This window comes from Danio aesculapii, chromosome 6 (assembly GCF_903798145.1).
Source record: "Danio aesculapii chromosome 6, fDanAes4.1, whole genome shotgun sequence".
Classification (NCBI taxonomy): Eukaryota; Metazoa; Chordata; class Actinopteri; order Cypriniformes; family Danionidae; genus Danio; species Danio aesculapii.
The window spans coordinates 15,342,896-15,369,128 of record NC_079440.1 but is presented as its reverse complement, the minus strand read 5'-3'; the positions used below and the strand labels follow the sequence as shown (position 1 = coordinate 15,369,128).

The window sequence follows — 26,233 nt, the reverse complement described above, 5'->3', positions numbered from 1 at the left end:
CATCTCTCATTTAAAGTTTCTCATACTTTATTAAAGGGGTGTTAATAAAAAAACATGACAAGTCATAAATATGAATGTGATTATATGCATGCTTATAACAACTGCCATTAAGTGTCATTAGTTCAGTTATGTCATTTTAAGGAAAAGATCTTTGACACAGCCAAATACATAACACTGTCTTGTCTTTGACAACTTGATATAACCGAGACCTGTCAGTGTCTTCGTGATGACAACTCGACATATAGCTTGTCATAAATCCCTCATAAACATGATTGTCATGAGTCCGTTATAATAGACCCTTTTCACAATGACGTCACTTCACTTCTCCCTATCGACAACGCAGTGTATTTTTACTTCTGGTTTACCTTTGAATGAATGGGAGACATCTCTGGAAAATTCACAATTGAAGAGTTTGAAAATAATTATTTAAGTTATTAAGAACAGGAATAAGCTATTGTTTATCAAGGAAAGTATATGTTTGCAAACTTTTCACTTAATAATTACATTTATTTCCTCAATAATGGATTTATTTTTTACTTTGATGCTCTTATGAATATAAATTGATATTATCTGTTATATGTAAATGTTCCAGCATGAGTACAATTCTTTATTAAATCTTCACGTATTACCTGGTATGACGTCTATAAGTGCAATCAGTTTCATCATTCACTATTTATTGATTCTTTAATGTTTTGTTCAGTTTCTCCATTTGAATAAATTAAGACCGAGTCCTACCGCTGCCTACTGGGTGGATTTAATATGATATTAGTATTAACTTTTAATTAATAATGTTACAAATAAAATTCAGAATCTAATAATACTCAATTAAAACGTCATCTTCTTGGTGTTGTTTTTGCAACTGTACATTTTTATAATGGTTTTGCTTGGTTATTAAGAGTCACATACAACATTGTTATACTCGGGGTCTCGAGAGCTCCCTCTTTAGAAAAGCATTTTAGCACTTTCAGCTCCATTGTCTCAGAGTTAATAGGTTTTTTAATGGATTTTGGTTGAATCACTTAAATAAGGTCTGCGTTAAACTTAAACTCAAGATACTTTCACGTTTACACTTACACTCCTTTCAAGATTGCTAGCAGTTACTATAGTTGCTAGCAAGTTGCTATATGGGATTACAGGCGTTGTCTGAGATATTAAATGATGTATACAATATAGTGTGGATTTAAAAAACATCTACAATGTAAATGCTTTTTCTAATGAACTATGTTTTTGTAAATGAGAAGTACTTGATAGCATGGTGGTGGTGACATTGTTTGAGTTTGTTTATCGCCAAGATTAGCTTTTTAGTTAGCCTGCGTTTAAGATTTAGATATCATCTTTAATGTTTTGTGAAGATTATATTGATGGATAAAATGTTCAAATATTATTAACGATGTTTGAACACAAAGCTAATTATTTGCAATAATCAAAAAGCCTATGGGAAGCATTGGGATACTTCCTGAGAGCCGATTGACCTATAAAGTGACGTCATAATTAGGGCCAGACAGAATCTGCGGACATTTTTTGCTATTTCTGCACAGAAATTTGTAATATTTTCTGTAGATTTTTGCGGAATGATTTTAGGAGTATCATAGCAAACTTAATATATGAAATTAAAAATAATACATTTTTAACTTTTATTTAATGTTTACAATGCAAATTCAATAAGATCCACTTTTTTTGGTATATAACATCTCTCATTTAAAGTTTCTCATATGATATCTACTAAAAGGCAGTTAATATTACTTTACAAACTATTATTGTAAATAAATCAATTTAACATTTTCATATTAGTCAATAATATTACTGAAATTTATTTAAAAACTGAAGAATTATAAATTTGCACACAAGTAAATAAATAGACTCTGATAGGCAAAAAATTTGCGGATTTCTGCACGCGCAGATTCCGTGTGGGCCTAGTCGTAATTCGTCCTCTCTGTTGCAATGCTAGAGGATAAACTGTTGATTTCTGACTTGTTTGTCTTGTGTCCAACAGCAAACGATGCCCAAGTTCCCATCAACCTCTCAAACCCAGTTGAAGTTCCTGAACGTTGAGAGCACATCATTGCCTGTTTTAGTGGAAGGACAAGATCAATTCATGGTTCCTGGATTTAATGTAAGTTCACATATATTATTTAATGTATTGGCACAATGGAACATCAACCTTACCCAAACATTGTCAAAGCGTAGCCCTATATACATTTCTGGAGATCGTGAATTATGTAGCCAGAGGTACTTATGGCTGCATTTCGACTTTAAAATGAAGGCTACGGGGCTGTATGACGCTGTTCCTTTTCACGCTTACTAGCTGACCGCTTACCTCCATGTGGATGGCTTTCCTGCTGTTACCAGTTTGTCCAATGGCTCGCCATGTACGTCAGCAGGCTTGAAATGCTAAGAGTAGTTGACAAAAACCGAAGGCAAAAAAATAAAATAAACAAGTAAATAACAGGGTGAGAATGTGGTTAAATCTAAAAACGTGGTAAAAATCAGGCAAGGGCTTTTCTTTTTCTGCATTGTTTTTTAAAACTGTCGGTTGGGTTTAGGGTCGGCAGGTCAACCGGTGCTTTTGAAAACACTATTGGTTGGGTTTAGGGAAGAAGGAAGGTGGGTCAATCGATCGATCAGTCAGTCAGTCAGTCAGTCAGTCAGTCGACAACGGCCTCCGTGGGATTTACGTGAGAACAGCAGGCGCAAATGGTACTCACGAGAGAAATTTGAGTTCTCAAAAAGCATACACAGTGCTCTCTGGTGGATTCGCGAAAACAAAAACTGCAAAAAAAAAATGCACCTCCAGAAACATATTTGTCAGTCTCCAGAATTGCGTATAGCGGTACGTTTACAGAATGAGCCTAGGTTGAGTTTCTGTTTGACTTTGTGGGCGTTTTTCACAGCATGGACTTTTAGACAACTCTAATACTCTAGTAATTCAATTTCCTCCATCTCTTAAAGGATGTATTTAAGATGAAACAATTCATATCAGACAAGCCTTCAAATTCCTGCTAAGAACCAATTCAGAATATTAAAGTGAGTTCTGAGGATCATGTGACACTGAAAACATTTGCTTTCACCATTGCAGGAATAAATAAATTTCAATATGTTAAAATAAAAAGCAGTTGTTTTAAAATGTTAGAATATTAAAGTTTTGTTCTATTTTTTGAAAATATATATACATTAAGTATTGTTAAGCAGTAAATGTTTCTAGCATTATGTTGCAATAAAACACAAAACGATTCTGACTGACTCCAATTTTTTATTATTATTATTGTCTATATATATCAAGAGAAAACTTGTAAGTCTGTTTGATTTCATAAAATAAATAAGTAAACTCCAGGACATAAACGATTATGCAAACATCTAACAAATGGCAATATATTGTGCTTCCCCAGGCCTCAAGTGAATACATGACTCTGGACAAGGAGAATGTGACCATCACTGCTGGAGGAGTCAATGATACAGCTTATTTGAAGAACGGCAATAGGCACACGGTTATAATGAATGCTGCTGGAATGAGAAATACGGTAAGATTTTGAAGTCTTTATATTTCCTTAAAGCTGCAGTCTTTTTTGGTTAAAAATGATCCAAAATCGAAACAATGATATACAGTATCATAAACAGTATACATATACACTAGGTTTTCACAGTAAATACGAGCTGGTCACAATTTATATTGCATTCGTATTTCAAAGAGAACCAGATCTAAAGAAAATGAATGCATTTTCTGTTAAAATAATAATTTTTGGCGATACGGTGGCTCAGTGGTTAGCACTGTCACCTCACAGCAAGAAGGTCGCTGGTTCGAGTCCCTGGCATTTCTGTGTGACATTTGCATGTTCTCCCCATGTTTGTGTGGGTTTCCTCCGGGTGCTTCGGTTTCCCTCACAGTCCAAAAACATGCGCTATAGGTGAATTGAATATACTAAATTGGCAGTGTTGTATGAGTGTGTGTGTGGATGTGAGAGTGTACAGATAATGCTAATACATACTAAATACACAGTCACGCTTTGGTAACAAGGTAACACTTTATTAAAGGGGTGTTAATAAAAAAACATGACAAGTCATAAATATGAATGTGATTATATGCACGCTTATAACAACTGCCATTAAGTGTCATTAGTTCAGTTATGTCATTTTAAAGGCAAAGATCTTTGACACAGCCAAATACATAACACTGTCTTGTCTTTGACAACTTGACATAACCGAGACCTGTCAGTGTCTTCGTGATGACAACTCGACATATAGCTTGTCATAAATCCGTCATAAACATGATTGTCATGAGTCCGTTATAATAGACCCTTTTCACAATGACGTGACTTCACGTCTCCCTATCGACAACGCAGTGTATTTTTACTTCTGGTTTACCTTTGAATGAATGGGAGACATCTCTGGAAAATTCACAATTGAAAAGTGTGAAAGTTTCTGAGTTTGATAATGATGATTTAAGTTATTAAGAACAGGAATAAGCTATTGTTTATCAAGGAAAGTATATGTTTGCAAACTTTTCACTTAATAATTACATTTATTTCCTCAATAATGGATTTATTTTTCACATTGATGCTCTTATGAATATAAATTTATATTATCTGTTATATGTATATGTTCCAGCAGGAGTACAATTCTTTATTAAATCTTCACGTATTACCTGGTATGACGTCTATAAGTGCAATCAGTTTCATCATTTACTATTTATTGATTCTTTAATGTTTTGTTCAGTTTCTCCATTTGAATAAATTAAGACCGAGTCCTACCGCCACCTACTGGGTGGATTTAATATGATATTAGTATTAACTTTTAATTAATAATGTTACAAATAAAATTCAGAATCTAATAATACTCAATTAAAACGTCATCTTCTTGGTGTTGTTTTTGCAACTGTACATTTTTATAATGGTTTTGCTTGGTTATTAAGAGTCACATACAACATTGTTATTCTAATTTATTTCAAGAGTTCCCACTTAGATATGCTTGGCGTATAAAGCAGGTTTGGCATGCTGTCCCAGGAGAGAACCCTGAGCTCTGAGATATTTGAGCCCAGGGTTCCCGCCCGGTCGATAAGCATATCAGGAGATCCGAGATCAGGTAGGTCTCGAGAGCTCCCCCTTTAGAAAAGGGAGGAAAAAGAGGAGATGGGGTGGAAGGGGGGATTCTTCCAAACGAAGATAGAACAGTAGGGAGAAATTGATCCATTTATAGTAAACTAGGATCACTTTGATTGGATTATTACTGATTACAGATGAGTGGCCAGACGTGCTCAATCATATCACGTGCTGGTATCTCGAAATTAGTTTATGAAACTTCACTTAATTTGAGTATTAAATAGAATGAAAAATGTTTATGTTCATGAATAAAATACCTATATAGGAAAAAATGTCAGAGAACTGAGCAGTAGAATGTGAATAATATGATTGTGTTTGTGAATCAGCTGTCCACTGTAAACAACCACAGTAAATCACCCACAGTTTTATTCAGTACTTATTCTTCAGGACACAAAAAAGAATAACAATAAATTTGACATAAAAAAATAGTTCAGCACTCGTGTAAACATCTGAAATCTTTATTTGACAAATGCTGACAAGTACATATCAACTTCATCTGCGGTAAAGACAGCAACACAAAGTAATAGACTCTGTTTAAAGTCTCATTTTCTTCAAGCAGAAATCTGGATGCTCTGTACATTTTTTATGTCAGATGTCTCATCTTGAATGCAGACAACAGAAAACAGCCGTAGTCATCATCGAACCGTATCTGTAGTGAATATACAGCTGACTGGGTGAGTTCTTTTTAGGGAGATCTTTGTAGGCAAAATTAACGATACACTGCGTGGAGTGAAACCGAACATGTGAAAAGGGTATGTTGTCATAAATTTTATAACGGCGTCAGTAATATTTTTCTTGACCTCGACAGCAGTGGTACAAATTTAATTTGTCATTAAAATCAAGTGGTAAAATCATACTGTTATTAAATTATTTGATAGAGTATTGACACTTTTACTGAGAAATTTAATTGACAAATTAATTTTGTTCCTTTGTGAACAGTGAGCAGAGAAATATTCATCATGTTTATGACAGATATATGACAGTTTACATTGTATAATGTAATGTCTTGTTGTCATGACACAGCCAAAGAGGTTATGATGTATGGGGTTATGCCTAGACGTCATAACAAATCCTCCAAATATGACATATTTGGACCTAAAATGACATAACAGACAATGACCTTTTATAATCTTTCATAAGTCTGTCATGACACCTTTATAATTATGACATGCCCTGTCATGATTATGAAAGTGTCATGACAGTTCTATGAACACCCTCTTCAAGAAAAGTGTTACCATTTGGGTCAAACATTCTAGACAAAGAATCTGTGATTGTGAATAAATTCATTAGCGTTGAGAAGCCACAGCATTACACAACCCGTGTAAAGATGAACATTCCAAAAATTAATAATGATAAAGAGGCAAAACTTACTAACTGCAGCTTTAATGACCTAATATTTACTTCCATTTTGATGTTCATGTGTTCTGATCAACTATTGGTGTCCATTCACAGCTCGATGACCTTACTGAGAAACCAGAGCAAGGCCTGAATGCCATTAGGTTTGATGCATTTCTCACTTCTTCTTTTTATGTATATATATCATTTTAAAATGTTGTCAGATGTTTGTGCGCCTAAATCAAACTTACTAAAAGCCGACATGTGTTTCAGGTTTGTGAATGGCTTTGAGACTCGGCTGAATGTGTCAGTGAAGTCTGATAACGTGCACGCTGACCCCTTGGATGCATCAGTATACTTATTTGTTCCCCATGGCAAGTACGTGTCGTTTTGTCTAATTACAAATACATGGCTGATTCTGTCATTTTAGATACATTTTGCATTTCAAAAAGTTAGGGAAAACAACTGTTCAGAAAATCAGTCACACTTTACAATAAGGTTTCGTTATGCATTTTTAGTTAATGTATTTTATTAATAATACATGTACAGCATTTATTAATCATAACTCAACATTTACTTATACATGATAAAAATCCAATTTCATGCTTGTTAACATTAGTTAATGCACTGAGAGTGACAAGATAACTTTATTGTCATTAACTATTGTTAACGAAGATGAATAAATTCTCTAATAAGCGTATTGTTCATTAACAAAAACAACTTTTTTGGAAATCTTGCTGGAAACATATCTCATTGGAAACGAATGTACACTACCTGATCAAATTCTTGTTGTTGATCCCAGTTGTAAGAGCAACAGATAATAACTTGACTTGTAGTCGATCATTTGTAAAAGTGACAGAAGGTAGATTTATCAGATGAATCATCTGTTGAACTGCATCCTAATCATCACAAATGCTGCAAAAGACCTGCTGGAACCCACTTGGAGCCAATATTCTCACAGATATCAGTCAAATTTGGTGTAGAAAAATCATGGTTTGGGGTTACATTCAGTATGGGGGCGAGCCGCGTGCTAGAGATCTGCAGAGTGGATGGCAACGTCAACAGCCTGAGGTATCAAGACATTTGTGCTGCCCATTACATTACAAACTACAGGAGAGGGCAAATTCTTCAGCAAGATAGCGCTCCTTCTCATACTTCAGCCTCCACATCAAAGTTCCTGAAAGCAAAGAAAGTCAAGGTGCTCCAGGATTGGCCAGCCCAGTCACCAGACATGAACATTATTGAGCATATCTGGGATAAGATGGAGGAGGCATTGAAGATGAATCCAAATAATCTTGATGAACTCTGTGAGTCCTGAAAGAACGCTTTCTTTGCCATTCCAGATGACTTTATTAATAAGTTATTTGAGTCATTGCAGAGGTGTATGGATGCAGTCGTCCAAGCTTAAGTGACAAGACATGTCTAAGCAAAGTTAGACCTTACTGTCCTAATTAACTAAAAATCAAGGCATGATCATAGTTTATTTTGGTAAAATAAGCGTAATCTAGAGGCCTTTGCCTTTCAAATAAGCCACAAATGATCATCTAGAAGTTATTATTTGTTGGTCCTAAAACTTGGATAGGCAACAAGACTTTTGTCAGGTAGTGTATTACATTTTAGTATGTCAAACACAAATCACTTCCTTTTTTGACTTTTAATAAAGAAAGAAAGGAGACTTCTTACAGTAATATTTATTAACTTGTTATTTTAATATCAAAGGTTTAAAGAAATTCAACTTTTAAATCAAAACTCCCACTTTAGCATAAATGCTCCTTTTGATATTATAGTAAAAATATTATTTTACTAATTCACTTTTGGTGTAAGAACGTTTTAGATGAAAATATTTTCTCAGTGAGAGCACACAAACTTTTCAGCGCTTCAGATTTGATAAGTGAGGGAAAGTGACATCATTTCCTGTATCTTAAATTACATTTTAATTGCCAATTGGATAATTGTTGACATTTTATTTATATGCAAAGTATATATGGTGACGGAATGGATGAACATATTTATATAAGATAAAAATATAGATTTTGAAACCATTTAATATTGTAGAATTAGCAAAATGATTAGTTTTGGGTTTTATTTAAAAAAAAATGGAAGTATCACCAATTAGATTTCACAATGATACATCGGGAAGAATGCAATTCAATTAAATTAACTAATTAAATATGTTTTTTTGCAGAATATATTATATTGTTATGGCCTATAACATTTTGTTATCCAAATATTAAAATGTATGAAAATGAAATCATTTAAAGAAATGCTGAAAGAAATAACTTTAGACACCAAATGTTCCTGAAATTATAAAATCACCTATTATACGCATACAGTCAAGCCTCAAATGATTCATACTCCTGGCAAATTCTTTACTTAAAAAGTTACTTAAGGAAATATCTTTTTTCCCTACAATGATGCCTCATGGGCGATGCAGTGGCGCAGTAGGTAGTGCTGTCACCTCACAGCAAGAAAGGTTCGAGAAAGCTCGCTGGTTCGAGCCTCGGCTGGGTCAGTTGGCATTTTTGTGTTGAGTTTGCATGTTCTTCCTACGTTCGCGTGGGTTTTCTCCGGGTGCTCCGGTTTCCCCCACAGTCCAAAGACATGTGGTACAGGTGAATTGGGAAGGCTAAATTGTCCGTAGTGTATGAGTGTGAGTGGGTGTGTATGGATGTTTCCCAGAGATGGGTTGCGGCTGGAAGAGCATCCGCTGCATAAAACATGTGCTGGATAAGTTGGCAGTTCATTCTGCAGTGGTGACCCCGGATTAATAAAGGGACTAAGCCGAAAAGAAAATGAATGAATGAATGATGAGTCATGTACTGTACATCTTATCTTTTGGGAGAAGCCTGAATCATTTCCGGTAAAAAAAAAAAAAATTATAACAAAATAATCTGCTGGTTAAATAGAAGCAACTTTAAGTGAGAGTTAGCCAGAGGTATGAATACTTTCGGGCTTGACTACATGTTAACTGTTTATAAAAATGAAGATTGCTTGGCTGCTTTTCTACACTGATTTGATACCTCTTCTTTCCAGAGTCAACTTTACCATATTTAACGCAGACGGAAGGACGTGCTACTACGTCATGCAGCTGGGCTTTGGAAGCACCTACACAGTCCTGATCCCCAGCACCTTCCGCTTCGGACAAACTGTAAGTCTAAACAGCCACACATTACATAGAAATAGGTCCAAAATATTATACTTTCTTATTCTTCTGCATACTGCTCAAAAAGTAAATCACGCTGGTCTAGAATGTTATGAAGATGAATAAATGGACAGGAATGTATATTGTGTGATGGTTTATTGCCTAAACAATTGGTCCATGACCAGGGTTGTCCACTAGAGGGCTGTAGGATGACATAATCTTCATGTTACTGAAGGGTTAGTTCACATAAAAATGAAATCGACTTTTATTAATCACTCAACCTCATTTTGTTTTAAACCACTGAGACCTGCATTCATCTTCAGAACACAAATTGTCCTGAGACATTCAGAAAAGGAACCAAAAAAAATAAAAACAGTGGTTCAACCGTAAGAACAAGAACACTTTTGTGTACCAAAAAATGACTTTGTTCTCCAGTCTTCCCCGTTAGATGAGATTACTATGGAAAATTTGATGCCTCTGTGTTTTGTGCTGCTGACTCTATAGGCAATATGTTGTTCTGGCCGTAGTAAATGACACCCTGATCCAACAGGGAGGAGAATACATATTTAAACAGTCATTGATAGTCTTTTTGGTGTACAAAAGTGTTCTTGGAGCTTCGTATGATTAGAGTTGAACCACTAAAGACCCATAGAATGTTTTGACTAAATTTTTTGGACTTTGAATGTCTCTGGACCCTTTCTGTTTTTGGAAGATGAGAGAACTGACAGCAGAGCAATGCATGCAACTCCATTCATCAGACAATGGGAATTGTGAAGCTGCCAAAAAAAGCCTTTTATACAAAGTAATAAATACATTTCAGTAGTTCGGCACATCTTGTGTCATTCCATCTTTAATGAGTTTCATTCTTCTGTTCTGAACAGAAAAGAAGATATTCTGAAGAATTTTAAAAAGAAAAAAAAAACAGCCATAAACATTCACTATAAATATATTTTTCATATTATAGCTGTTAATAGCTGCTTGGATTTCAACACGCTTCAAAATATCTTGTTTTGTGTTCAACAGAAGAGACAAAAATTACTGGGGTGTGAGTAAATATTTTTGGCGTGACCTACTGTTTTAACCTATAGTGACTAAAACACATTGATATTGTGTTGTCTAAAATTAAATATGCTGCCTATTAGGTTATTCAAAGCAAAAAGGCCACATATTTATACAAAATATGGAAATGTCATTTTTCCCCCTTCTACAAATCATTATAAAATCTATGATAGTCATATTGTTTTGCAAGTAAACAAGCAGCTTTTCATAATTGTATCAGAAATATCAAAGTAATAATCTCTGCTATACTTGACCTGATATAAATGAGATATTTAGTCTGGAGACTAAGTCAGTTTATTAAACACCGTGGCTAAATGTGTGTGAATGTGTGCAGTGCAGCGAGAGCCTTGAAGCAGTGCAGGACATGGAGCCCAACAGGGTCCACATGGCCTGGCAGGTCATTCAATACTTCCTTTTGACCTGTGGTGAAGTGGTGTACTCCGTCACTGGCCTCGACTTCTCCTATTCACAGGTATGGATTCACTGTTAAAAATGCTGGGTTCTGCACAATTCCTTCCTGTTGTCCCAAGACAAATCGATAAAGTTAACTTAGTTTTTACAAATATAAGAGGATTGAACATAAAACAATTAGGTTGCCTGTAATAAACTCAAGAATTAAGTTGATTCTGCTCATTTTAAATAAGTAGTTAGAACAAGCAGCACATTCCAATAGATTTCATCAGTATTATTTTTTTGCATGTCATCATTTGGTTGTTACTGCACTTTGTAGGCTCCGAGCAACATGAAGTCGGTCCTGCAGGCTGGCTGGCTGTTGACCGTCGCTGTGGGGAACATCATTGTGCTCATCGTGGCTGAAGCAGGATCTCTTCCAGATCAGGTATACAGCCGTGCATCTCAATCTACACTTCTGAATAAACACTCATCTGAAGGCATTTAGGCCTAATCTGATCACAATTGTGCGATGCTAAGTACAGGTGTAAACTGGGTGTAAAATAGTTTGACCTCGACTATTTTTGACCACTTCTGTAGAATCCCTTTTGTGGAGCTCAAAAAGCCAGAGTAGTATGCATTCTTATTCTTCTGCAGCAGGGGCAGATCTAGGGGTGGGGCCACAGGGGCACTGGCCCCCATTTAAATGGGTTTGGCCTCTGTTGTGCCCCTGTCCTCTAATGCTGCGTTCACCAGATGCAGAAGAAGCGTCAAGCGGGACTGATTTACATGTTAAGTCAATGGAAAGGTGCGAATAGATATCCTATGCCATGATACGGACGAATGACGCATTATACGCGAATGAAGTGGCACGAGTTGAGCGTTTTGCGTGACTGTTGTCTGTTGTGTAGTGAATTTGACACGTAAATGAAGCAGATTTGCTGATTTGTGTCAAAGCTCGGACATAAAGATGTGCTTTAATTCATGTCAAACGTCTGTGAAACCTGTTACTTCAGCTATTTTTCTTAGTATGACGAGTGCAGATCGACTGGTTTGTTATGAAACAGATTAAAATTGTTACAATGTTGCTTGCTGCACAGTTCGCTTTTAAAACAGAATTCCACCACCCCATCCAAACTTTTTAGGACACCGGTGTCACAGATTTGCACAATCCATATACTGTACACAACACTTTGGCTTGTTTCCATCACTCGAAAGCTTGACAGACCTCCTTCGCGTGGCTACGATTGGTGTGTGGCAGTTTTCGGGTGTGGCTTAGCGAAGGGTCAAGTGGTTTCGCTTAATTTCACAGTGTGTGCCTCATCTTGATCTGATCGAACAAAATGCATCTCAATATAACCAGCTGTAAAAAGCTCTTCTTGTTGGCGTTTGAGCTCACTGGTGTGTGTGTTTGTTGTTGTAGTGGGCCGAATATATCCTGTTCGCGTCTCTCCTGGTGGCTGTGAGCATCATCTTCGCCATCATGGCCTACTTCTACACCTACATCGACCCGAATGAGATCGAGGCTCAGTTTAAAGAGTTAGAGCCCGAGGACAAGAAAAGGAAAGAAATGGAAATGATGACCAAAGACAATATGGCGTACGTACACTATGAGAACACAGACATCAAGCAAACCAAGATCTAGATGCTTTTTTTTTTTGTTCCTGATTAGTGGTGTTCCCCGTCACTACTGATCAGGCATTTGTTTTTAAAACAGTTAAGCGTGGGATTTGTTGTAGCAGAAAAGATTCTAAAATCAGCTCAAGGAAATGCTAATTCTTCCTAAATTGAAGGTTTGTTTGGGATGAAGAGTGTGGGCTTGAGGGTTGGTAGTTTTGGAGGGTATCAGACTGTTAATGTGTCACTATTGTGTGTTGGTGACTTTATTTATGAGTCTATTATGTTACTATCAATAAATAGATGAGTCGAAACAAGTGTTGCTCCGACAATTGAATTTTATCATGGAAAACCAGTTTAAAAGAAATAATAAAATTTAAAGTGAGACTAAAATGAATAACAAAAGGAATAAAAGTGAGTACCATATGCTAATGCTAAATGATATTTTGAACGCAGATTCCCGATTGTAATAAAAGCAACACTTGTTCTGTTCATTTGTGCTGTTTAACAATTAATCGTGACTAATCGTGTTTACAATTATCGCATAAAAATACGTTTGCATTTGCTTAATATATGTACTGCGTATATGTATTATGTATAAACAAATGCACACACATGTATATACGTAACAAATATTTACATATGTATAAATATTTATGTACAATTTTGATAAATGTAAATAAACATTCTATACACACTGACTTACATTGATCTGTCTATTTATAAACACAATCTCACGGCATTTCGTAACTTTTTGATTTAGTGGTGAATTCGTACGATCACATTCTTTAAATTTGGTATGATTTGCTCACCCCCAATGACAGTTGGGTTTAAGGGTGGGGTTAAGTGCCACACCTCCTTTTTAAAATCTTAAATTTTTGTACGACTGAACTGTGCGAATTAGCCACTAACCTGACAAAACGTAAAATACTTACGTTTCCTAGTGAGATTAGCCTGTACACATGTATGTGTGTATGTGTATATATATATATATATATATATATATATATATATATATATATATATATATATATATATATATATATATATATATATATATCTATATATATATATATATATATATATCTATATATATATATATATATATATATATATGTATATATATATATATATGTATATAATATATGTGTATGTATATATATATATATATATATATATATATATATATACATGCATACATACAATAATTATACACAGTACATAAAATAATTATGTAAATGTAAGCTTTAAATTTGGTCATGATTAATGGTTTGACAGTACTAGTGTTGGATTGGATCTTCCGGAAACTTGTTCTGAAGTGCCTCTAAATAATTAATATTGTTAACCATTCATGGGCAAGACAGTATTGTGAAAGGGTTTCATTTGTCAAATAATATCACCTCTTATTTTGCAATTAGATTTGCATCATTTAAAGGGGTTACAGTAAGAACGTGCAACATAACTTGCATTTGAGTTCAGTGTTTTCTTCTGTGTATTTTTAAATTATTCTTTTATTTTTTCTAAACATGACTGTAAATGCATTTTGAGTCCAATAAGCGCTTAGAGAATCAACTTATGATGAAGTTCTTCAATAAAAACCTATTTACCATAGATTCTGCCTCACAGTGAAAATGTGTCTTTAGATATAATAAAATAAGCATTTTTTCATTAATTTTCCTTTCCTTTAAGGGCTTAGTCCCTTATTTATCGCGACCCCACAGCAGAATGAACCGCCAACTATTACGGCATATGTTTTATGCAGCCCAGTACTGGGAAACACCCAAACATTCTCAGATACACACTACGGCCAATTTAGTTTACCCAATTCACTTATAGTGCATGTCTTTGGACTGTGGGGGAAACGGGAACACCCGGGGGGTAACCCAAGCGAACACAGGGAGAACATGCTAACTCCATAGAGAAATGCCAACTGACCCAACCGTGACAGCGATCTTCGTGCTATGAGACAACAGTGCTCACCACTGAGCTAACCACTTACAGTTTAAATAAAATATGAATATAACTTTGATTTACCCTCGCTGCAAAAAAAAAAAAAAAAAAAAAAGATGTATTATGGTCATTTTTAACATTTACTTGGGAAGCAAGATAAGAAGTCTTATCTGAGAAACAATCACGTTTATAATTAAAACAATAATATGTATATGCCAAAGGGCCATAAAAAAAAACCTACAAGTCACACCAAAGCAATGTTAACTCCCAAGGGTCAAATATTTGATTGTTATAACCGTAAACATGCTTAATGTATTGTATTTTTAGATTATTTTTCTATATTTAAGATATTCTTCATTTCAGCATTTCTAGTAAATCTCTTCATCTAAAGATGATTAAACACTTATAACATAACTTCATAACTCAGGACATTTTTACTGAGGCATTTAATGCTTTGATTTCACAAATTTAAAGCTCCTGTGAAGTGCTTTGAAATGTGCATTTTTAAATTCGATATTAGGCGTAATCGAAACTAAAACACGAAGAGGGTGGGGCATAAAGTAGCTCCTCCCCTTTAAAAAAAGTAGCCAACAGAGTTTCTTTATCACAGCTCTGCCAGTGTAAGTGGTTGAGCCCAAGCGCATCAAATGAGAAGTGTCTTGAAGGGGGTGGGGCATGTAAGATATTAGAGAGCATTTGATTGGGCAGAAGATTTGATGAGAAACTGAAGTATAAGGTGACAAAATAAAACATCCATTTAGACAGAAGTGACAAACTACAAGCTTTACATGTTTCTATCAGTTTTAGATCTTCTAAACGCGAATTCGGTCATTGTTTTGTAGGACATTGGCTTACAGATATCATTGAAGACAAACATACTAAAACTAACATCTAAAACAAAAAAACATTTTCATTTCACTGGACCTTTTAGACGGCTCTGATTTAACATATTTATGAGGCCTTAAACTTTAGAGGGATGAATTAAGACCTTTAAAAATAAACTCAAACTCTGATTTATCAAATTAGTACGGAGACCTGGAAGGGACGTGATGGTGGGAAAAAAATTGGCGGTAGAAAAAAAAACCCTGAGTGATTGAAAAACATATTTTTAAGGTTTTTGCGTTCCCTCGCAAAAGATGTTTTGCGTTATCTCACAGAACTGTTTTTCCACAAACACTTCCTGTTCACAATTCATGTAAACCCTCCCGTTTTTGCCGAAATTCTCCCGTATTTTACTATTCTAGCCCACTTTCTTTACATTAAAGCTGTGCATTGATCGTCGCCTTTCATATGCAACTTCTGAACCAGTGAATGCATGTAAAAGCATTGACTGACAGACGCGCTCCATACAATAAACTGATCCCAGATCAGCTTCTGTACACGCCATTTAAAGTGACACCTCTGTTATCAAACAAGTAAAGAGCAGCAAATGCATCTCTCATTTTGTTTAGTTTGATAACAGAGGCGTCTCTGTAAGAATGCACAGATCTATAATGAAAGCGTTCCATTACTTAAGAAACTGTTTGTCCTCATTTAAGAGAAAATAACAGTTTAAAACATGCAGGACAGAGATGTTTACATAATATTCAGTGTATTTGTCTGTTTAAACATGCACCCGAATGCAAAAGTGTCCTGCACTTTTGCTCCTCTGTAAATTGCGTGTACTGAAGATGACCTGAAATCAGTTTATTGTCACAGCGCGTCTGTCAGTCAGCGCCTATACATGCATTCACTGGTTAAGAGGTTACATATGAAAGGCGACGATCGACGCACAGCTTTAATGTAAAGAAAGTGAATGCAGACATTTAAATATTAATTTAAGCATGCTTTTATTTAAAAAGTATCAGAAATATGTAAAAATACTTAATGATAGGATGATTATTGGGATAGAATGGTAAAATACGGGAGAATTTCGGCAAAAACGGGAGGGTTTACATGAATGAAGTGAACAGGAAGTGTTTGTGGAGAAACAGTTTTGCTGGATAACGCAAAACATCTTTGCGAGGGAACGCAAAAAAATGTAAAAATATGTTTTCCTATTACTCCTATTTTTTTTTCTTCCACCTATTTTTTCCCCACCACCACGTCCCTTCCGGGTCTCCGTAAATTAGTAACACGAATGAAGAAATGCAACATTTCAACTCCAAAACAAATGAAAATAGAAAAGTCAGATTCCTCTTTTTTTTTTTGAGTAAAACCCTTTAATTTCTTATTAAAATTAACAGAGCACCCCCAAAAATGTACATTTGATAAAAAGGCAAGGCATTTCAGTAACGGCCATTTCAGAGGCTTGATTTTTTTTGTTTGTTTTTTAAATATTTACCTTTCTTTTGTTTCTAACAATATCTACAGAAGCTCTTGGCCATCTGTACACAGTGATTCATTTGCAAAAAAATCCATCATCTCTTTTTAAAGGTCTGTAAAATTGAAACTATATACACAGATCTGTACACAAATCCAAACATAGCGCCCTCTGTCTTCCTGGATTACCTGAGATTTCAGCACGAATACTGCAATCTCCTTCACATCAGGGCTTGGATGCGCGCACACAAACACACACACACACACACATCTGTCCCCACACATGCATTTTGTTCAGAGTCATGCACACTATCTTGTATTTTGTTTTTCGGGCCTCCTCGCCCTCTGATGGCGCACAACTTTTAATGCGTTCTTTCCAAAAGCGTTAATGCAAAAAACGACCTGCCTCCAAATAATCGCGCTCTGCTCAGCCGGAGGAGTTAAATCTACGTTTTTCTGTCTTTTGCTTAAGCGCTCTCCATTACAAACACACTATGACATACACGCACACACTCGCGCACACACACTCCAAAGTGTTCCAGGAGATTATAAAAGAAGAGTGAAACTAGGGGAAGCTTTGAGGAGTTTGAGAAGGACAGTTGGTCCTCCAGGGTAGACGTCACAGAGTCTGCTGGTGTCAGGATTCGCTGAGCTGATGCCGGGGGGGGGGCGGGACTTAAGAGAGACGGACAGGCCAATGGAGTAATCACTGGTGCGATGACGATGATGTTCTTGCCCTAGAGAACCTGCATGGGAGAACACAGAAGTTGAAGAAAGATAGGTTAGTTGTGGAAATACTTATACAGTCGAAGTCAGAATTATTGACCCTCCTGTATATTTTCCCCCAATTTCTGTTTAACGGAGATTTCTAAACAAAAGTTTTAATGACACAAATGACCCTTGAGGAAATCCTTACCGTTGTAGCCGCTGAATAAGCTGAGTGACCATGACGTCTGAGATGCCTGGATAAGCCTCCTCAGCCAAAAATATGGCTTCTCCGAGCTGCTCCAGAACTTCAGGCTTTACCGTCGTCGCTGCTGCAGCCTCTCCTGCTCCTTCCTTAAGCTGAACACACACACACACAAATGACATCCAGCTTTGACATCCAGACTTTATCCACAGCATACTTTTACTACAGACACGGCTTCTGGAGTAAACATTCGTAACAGTGCTAATGAGACATTTAACCTGCTATGACCACTACTGTAGCTACAGGCTACATTCTGTAGTAGTAATGCAAAGTAGTCAACATTTGAAGTGGATCAAAACGTTTCATCAAAGCAAAACAATTTTGAAAAACGTTTTGATCGACTTCAAATGTTGACTACTACTGTATATTAAAAAAAATAAAAAAGTTTGACGGTTTGAAGCATCAACATAATAGATTTAATACTGCTAGATGTTTTTGTTTATGCGTTATACAGCATCTCTTCTTTTTTTTTAAAGAGCAACATGACTTCTTTTATTTACGAAGGAAAACATTCAGTGTAGCAAAATATCTTGGCATATTTCGAACAAGAATCTTTTGATCAAAGAATCAAACGTTATATTCAGCTATTCAAATTCAAAGCGCAGGCATGAAACACTAATTCTCTGTCAATCTTAATCTTTACATCATGCTGCTATTACTCAATTTCACTGATTTGTGACATTTAACGTAGCCATATTTGGCAAAACTTCTTTGCATATTTCTAACAAGAGTCATTTGATCAAAGAATCAAAATTCATATCAAACTATTTTAAACTATTGCAAAATCAATTTAAATCTTTATATTATGCCACTATCACTCGATTAGACTGATTTTTTATCAAGTTTAAATCATTTAAAATATAATATTTAGGATGATGACTTCTGGAAATGCGTTACACTGGGAGGCTTATTCTCCTTAAGGGGAAACATACATCTATATCTTCATATGATAGATGGATAAACTTATTTCTTTTGTGTGTTTATTTAGGATTTTCATTAAGAGGGTCTTTAAAAGCATTTTAAAAACCATATAAACCTTTGTTGAATTGTATTGATACTACTGATCTTGAAGCAGAAGTGGAATAACCCCCTTTTTGTACATTTACTATATTATTTAATAATTAAATTTTTTTTATAATTATTATTTTATTTAAATGGTCATTTGTACTTGGTTGTGATGATAGGGGTTGGATATAAAACAGTAGCGTTATTACTTATTTTTGCATGTATATGATATTGTATCTACATAAAATGGTAATTAATATAATTAGCAAAAAAAAAAAACACGTTACACTGAATGATGATAAATACCCATATTTTGACTTTTTATTTTAACAATTTATTTTCATTTAAAACACTGTAGTAATATTGGGTCACACTTGACCCTTATATCAAAATATTGTTGATTTTGTACCAAAATATTATTATTTCATTGAAACCTAATATTAAAACTTACATTTTAATTTTCTTTAAGTCTGCCTGACAACTATAATGCAATCTAAATTATTATTATTATCAAATTGCATTTGTGTCTAATAAAAACTTTACATAAATCTAAAAAGAAAGACAAATAATGTGCCTGTAATTAAAACTATCTAATATATATATATATATATATATATATATATATATATATATATATATATATATATATATATATATATATATATATATATATATGTATATGTGTGTGTGTGTGTGTGTATTACATTTGAATTTTTTAAAGACCATTTTAAGGTCAAAATTATTAGCCCCTATAAGCTATATATTTTTTTCAATAGTCTACAGAACAAACCATCATTATACAATTACTTGCCTAATTACCCTAACCTGCCTAGTTAACCTAATTAACATAGTTAAGCCTTTAAATGTCACTTTAAGCTGTATAGAAGTGTCTTAAAAAATATCTAGTCAAATATTATTAACTGTCATCATGGAAAAGATAAAATAAATCAGTTATTAGAAATGAGTTATTTAAACTATTATGTTTAGACGTGTTGAAAAACATCTTCTGCCTGTTAAACAGAAATTGGGGGAAAAATAAACAGGGGGCTAATAATTCAGGGGGGCTAATAACTGAATTTTGAAATTGGCTCATTCGAATCCTGCCGAAGGCATTCAGAATATGTGTGCTACCCAAATAATAAGTCTTTGAGAACGGGTTTCTCGAGCCAGGTGACGCATTAGACCAGGGGCTCATCTCCTATTTCCAAAATGCATCACAAACTGCTTAAGAAACTGCTCTACTATGATAATTGGTGATGAAGATAAATTATGTTCAATAAGATGTACTTGTGTTTACAAACTGTTTATTCAGTTAAACATGAATTATGAACTGTAGGCCTACATAAGCTCCACACAGTGATTTCATACTTGCTTTTGATGTACATACAATACCATTCAATGCCAAGTTCACAGAGCCCTGACGGTGTGTCAAACATTGCATGTTTACATGGGCAACAATACTTTAATACGATTTTAATATGATTAAAACAATACTCTGATTATGAGTCTACCATGTAAACAGAGAATTTTGATTACCTTAATGCTACTAAAGTCATAACTGAACTAAACAGAAATGGAATTAAGACATGGAGTATGCATGTATTAGTGGCATTACTGAAGTAAACACTGCAATTCAACTATTACCGTCATGTAGGACTTTTCGCCATATTTTCAGACAAGACCCAAGACACAGGCGGCTGTCAGTAAAGGACCGCACACAAAACACACACCGCGAAATGCGGAAGTTTTTTTTCTTTACGTTTGGTGAGTGTTATTACATTCCATAACACTCTCACCAGTCCTTGCTCCTTATTTGCGTCTAATACCCCAGTTTGTCACGACGGCATGACTGAAATATTCATGAGTTAAAGTGAAACTGCCGATTCTGCAGCTAAAGTCAGGCATCCTGCTGGTTTTGATTCAGAAGGGCACTTTGTTTATCAGACGGCTCAACGGTCAGGTATACATCCGCGCTAAACTATCAAGGTGAAAGTCATCATAGCTTGCCTAGAGTAGACCCAGCTCCCAACCCAACTTTGAGAATAGATTAACGGCGATATTTTTTTTTATCGCGTGATAACAGTCTCGCGTTAACGCAGCCATTAACGCCGATAACGGCCCAGCACTAATATATAAATAATTAATTTCTGCTTAACGGACAGAAGATTTTTTTCATCATATGGTTAACTCTTAAACTAATCTTCTTCTAGTCAAGAGTCCAGTTCAGGCTCTTCTCTCTCATGAAGAGTTTGTCCTTGAAGGAAGGAGAGGGTGGAACAAATTAGTGTGCAGTCACTTGTCCCTGAGCTTTTTTTTTCCCAGCATCCCTCTATTTTCTGCTCTCCTCCTCAAACACCTCATTGCTCCATACTGATTATCAAGAGGCCTGAGGGAGAGACGGACGCCTTCAAAAGATGCTTTTAAGATATCATAAAGCATTCGAGGGCCACTTTTAATCTTCATGATGATATCTTTTAATATATCAGTGGCGAAGCAATGAAACCCTAAAGTAGGCCTTGGTGAATTACGGAAATGCCAACATAGATATTGCATAAGAGAATATGAAAAGATACATGCAAATTTACAGTAGCGGTCAAAGTACTGGATCAAGAATTGTGTTTTATCGTTTTGAAAAAGTCTACTGCATTTGTTTAATTATAAATACAGTAACAAAAAAGCATTACTGTGAAATATTATTTATATTTTGACATAAGTGTTTTCATATGTCTTTATTGTAGAATTTATTCCTGTAATTTAAAGCTGAATTTCAGGATTTACAGAAACCTTCGCAAATCATTTCATATTACAACTTGCTGTTCTAATATGATCTATTTTTATTGATTGTAAAATAAGTAGTTTGAACAAACACCAAAAATTTTTTTGAGTTCAGATGAAGGGATTCAAAAACTGTAAAACTCGACCGTTTAACTCTAGAGGACTTCCAAAAAAAGTGGAGTGTTCCTTTATTGTAGGATTGATTTCAATATCTGTTGAAAAAAATATATGTTTTCTGTTTCTTCACAATTCTTAAGTTTTCTTGGCGACAACTTAACTGTTTTATGTTGAATCCACTTTAATAAATTAACTTAATTCCTTCCTCCAGCAAAAATCGATTGTGGAACCCAGCATTTTTTACAGAGGGTGGCAATAACCGATATGTCAGTTCCTACCTCAGTTAAGACTGGAGTGATGACTGTGGACAGACTCTGGGACAGGGGTCTCTTGTTGGGCTCCTGTGAAAAGTCACACACATTCAGATAAACAAGCATTTCCACAAGACCACAGTGATTTGTGAGTGTAAACGCTGTCCTCTACCTCCTCTTCCGCTAGACTGGCTCCGTTCTGCAACTTTTTGGGGTCTTTCTCTCGAATGGTGAAGATCCAGTCATCGTTGCCAAAGTCATTCCCTCCAGATGCCTGGCCGTCGGGTTCTCTGAGAGGAGCAAAGACAAGAAAAAAAGGAGGAATTATTTCGGAGGAATGAAAAACTAAACAAATTCTTTCACATTCCAACATTATAAGGTGCAGAATTATTTTCAGGTAAATACACAGCTAAAGTAGTTCCAGACGTGGAAACTGTTTTAGTTACTTCAAATAAGACAGCCTAAGGGATGATCACACCGAACACTGATTTTGAGTGGAAAGACGCCTTTTTGAATGATTTACTGATAGCCTCAAGCATTTTGCACACTGCTTATCCGCACCTCGCATTTTAGCCATTGCGCTCTGTGCGCCCGCAGTTAAAAAAAAGTCAACTCTGAGTGGAAAATGCACGTTACGTCAGTCATGTTTTTTTTTCAATTTCCAATCAGAAGAAAGCAATCAAATGTGGTCAAAACGACTTCGGAGACTTTTGAAGATGGAGGAGAGACTAGCAGTTGCTGTTTTGAGTTATCCTGAGCTGCATGACTTAACACATTTCAAATATCACAATATTACTAAATATTACAATTACAACAATATCAACAGCAACACTCGCGCAAAATACACAGCTGATTCAGTCATTGCTTCCAATATTTCCTATGGACATAAAAAGAGCACAGCACTTCTTTTTTTTTCCTCATCAACAAAAAAGGCAGTGCTGTGTACCTCACATTTTCAGAACAGAAAAGCGCATTCAGTGTGCCACTAAAACAGACAAAAACTGGATTAGATGGAAAATCCCAAACACATTAGAACTTTGAGGACGATTACTTGACAAAGCTCTTGATAAACAACATCTGATCAATGTCTTTAGGGTGTGATAACCACCAGTATAAGTAAAATAATGGACTCAGATCTTTTGAATTATTAGAAAATAACATATGTAAAAAATAATGTAGAAAGTAATGTGCAATAATTATAATCTAATAAAAGTATGTCGTTAATTATTCCTTAATAAATCATTACTTGCTAGTGACTAGCATTCATGAATCTTAATAACAGGTGTAAACAGGAATTGAGTGACTGTTTATGGATATTACCTTTGTTTTTAAACCCGGAAATCCCAGGTAAAGTTTATTATATTTCACGCTCTTCATACCTCTGATTAGTAACTCAGAGTTGTCAAGTTTCAAAATGTAGTAAGTTGGGTTAACCTTCAATTTTTTGGCATATTTACAAGGTTAACTTAAAACAAGGTTTTTTTTTTTTTGTAGTCCGTTTTTCACAATTTTGTTCTGATCATTCAGATGGTCTTGAAGAAGCTTTAACACATTAAATGTAAAAATCTATATAAATGCACATGTTTGCTGTCTCTTAAGCATTTCTGTCATTTTTAAATCACAAAACGTGTTCCGGGGTTAAGGTTTTAGTTCCCTCAAAAATGAAAATACTGTCATTTACACACCCTCATGTTGCTAAAAAAGAAACAAACTGTATGTCGTTATCTGGAATGGATAATATTTTGAGAAATGTCTTATTGTTTTGTTTTGTACATACAATAGAATTTAAAGGGATCTAATAATGTTTGGATTCTAAGGTTCTATAATGTAATATAATATAATATAATATAATATAATATAATATAATATAATATAATATAATATAATATAATATAATATAATATAATATAATATAATATAATATAATATAACATAACTTAATAAAATATAACATAACATAACATAACATAATTTATTTTAATTTAATATAATATAATATAATATAACATAACTTAATTTAATATAATATATTATGTAATATTATGTAATATAATATAATATAATTTAATATAATTTATATAATATAATATATTATAATATATAACATATAATATAATATAATATAATATATAATTTAATATAATTTAATATATAACATATAATATAATATATAACATATAATATAATATAATTTAATATAATATAACATAACATAACATAACATAACTTAATTTATTTTAATATATTATTTAATATTATTTAATATAATATAATTTAATTTAATATAATATATATAATATAATATATAACATATAATATAATATAATATATAATTTAATATAATATAATATAATTTAATATATAACATATAATATATTATATATAATATAATATAATATAACATAACTTAATATAATATAATATAATATAATATAACATAACATAACATAACATAATATAACATAACTTAATTTAATATAATATATTATTTAATATTATTTAATATAATATAATTTAATTTAATATAATATATATAATATAATATATAACATATAATATAATATAATATATAATTTAATATAATATAATATATATAATATAATATAATATAATATAATATAATATAATATTTTTTTGAAAAATAAAGAAAAACATACTGGTAAGAATTAACTTGAGGGTGAATTATTGATGCCAGATTGATCATTTAAGCAGACAATCGTGTGAAATGTAAATGTGAAAGTCATTTTAGCAATCGTACGAGTCAGACTCATCAGAACTGGACTCCGCTCTCGACTGTTCAGCCTTCCATCGCTTGTATTTGTCGATGAGCTCCGTCAGATAGGATGTTTTCTTCGCAAAGCGCACAATGAGCTTGTGTTTGAGCAACTCTTTGGCTGTCGGTCTCTGAGGAAGACAGAAAGACACAGAAACCATCACGACAGGTCCTATGAAACAAAACCTCATTCCTTATGCATGATTCAACAGTCCCTCCAGGATTTTATAATGACAAATCTTGTGGTGAGTTCTGCAATATTTACATCACTTCTATTATTGTTTTGAGGTGAAAATATATTCAAATTCACTCCTCTTAATTCTTTGACCTCAAGAAAATTGATCTCTGTAATTTATATAAAGGAAACACTGAGGAAAAACTAGAGTTTACCCACAATCCTGCTGTATCATATTTAAAAATGAAACCAATTGTTTGAAAAGTCATCAATGTTGTTTGACGGATATGACAGTTGATGGAAAATATGCAGAGAATGCATGCTTATGTGTGAGTGTGAGAGAGAAAGAGAGAGAGGGCTACGCTCATGACGACAGATGCATATATACAATAAATAGAAGTTTATGAATGCGCTTTGCCATAACGTCACATGATGCAGATCACACACCAGAGGAAGAGTGTGTATTGACAACTCGATGCTTTACACAGCAGACAAGCACATTGTATTCGCAAATACTGCTTTTGTTTCTTTTTTTATTTATTGGTATTTAACAAGACCATGCACGGTGCAGAATAAGAAATTACAGACCGTCTTAGTTTAAACCCACTTTTATTTTCCCATAAAACTATACATCATACTTCATATACTTCAGAATAATTAAGAAATTACAGAAACCAATCATACCTTCCCACTAATAGACAAAAATGAATTAAAAAAATCCACACAATTGCTTCATGTTGTTCCAACACAAACCGATCAAGTTAACATAATTGATTTTACAAAGTGAATTGAACGTAAAAAAAAATTAAGTTGTTCCCCAAAAAAATCTCAAGAATTGTGATGTTTCAGCTCGTTTTAAATAAGTAGTTAAAACAAGCAGCAAAAATAACTTTGTGTAATGTTTTTCAATGTAAAACTATGCAGATTGCGTACTGTAGCTTGACGGGAATTCGAAAACTGTTCTGACTGCTCAAATTAAGAGGGAAATCTACAACTATGATGTGAAATTTTGTGACATTTTGTAGGGGTGTCAAAATTAATTGTTTCTTCGGTGCACCGAGATGCAGACGCGTACAATTTGGTATCGGTTCAGTAATAATCATAACCGGTTATTATGTACTGACGTCATTTATCTCATATGCGCTCTGTCGGGAGGGAGGTGAGCGTGGGTATTTACAACACTACAGGCGCCAACTATTAAAAAAATTCACTGTGTGTGCGTTTTCTGTAGAGTCTTTTACTGGCAATAACAGCAGAAGCCCCTTTTTCTCTGCGATTGA

The 26,233-nt window shown here is 34.2% G+C and overlaps 2 protein-coding genes across 2 annotated transcripts in view; one reads left to right on the top strand and one right to left on the bottom strand.

Annotated features, from left to right (window-relative positions):
• LOC130230557 (solute carrier family 15 member 1-like) overlaps positions 1-13,337 on the top strand; it is a 28,857-nt gene extending 15,520 nt beyond the window's left edge. The window contains exons 16-23 of the mRNA XM_056459635.1: positions 1,994-2,113; positions 3,387-3,518; positions 6,546-6,592; positions 6,702-6,806; positions 9,462-9,576; positions 10,964-11,101; positions 11,360-11,467; positions 12,443-13,337. Coding sequence (XP_056315610.1) covers positions 1,994-2,113; positions 3,387-3,518; positions 6,546-6,592; positions 6,702-6,806; positions 9,462-9,576; positions 10,964-11,101; positions 11,360-11,467; positions 12,443-12,664 — 987 coding nt within the window. The 3' untranslated portion in view covers positions 12,665-13,337. The remainder of the gene's footprint in view (positions 1-1,993; positions 2,114-3,386; positions 3,519-6,545; positions 6,593-6,701; positions 6,807-9,461; positions 9,577-10,963; positions 11,102-11,359; positions 11,468-12,442) is intronic.
• A 3,628-nt stretch (positions 13,338-16,965) lies between these two features.
• Positions 16,966-26,233, bottom strand: part of stk24b (serine/threonine kinase 24b (STE20 homolog, yeast)) — a 38,314-nt gene continuing 29,046 nt past the window's right edge. The window contains exons 7-11 of the mRNA XM_056459633.1: positions 24,764-24,909; positions 22,178-22,295; positions 22,033-22,095; positions 17,804-17,952; positions 16,966-17,633 (exon numbers count right to left, since the gene is read on the bottom strand). Of these exons, the coding sequence (XP_056315608.1) occupies positions 17,594-17,633; positions 17,804-17,952; positions 22,033-22,095; positions 22,178-22,295; positions 24,764-24,909 (516 nt within the window). The 3' untranslated portion in view covers positions 16,966-17,593. The remainder of the gene's footprint in view (positions 17,634-17,803; positions 17,953-22,032; positions 22,096-22,177; positions 22,296-24,763; positions 24,910-26,233) is intronic.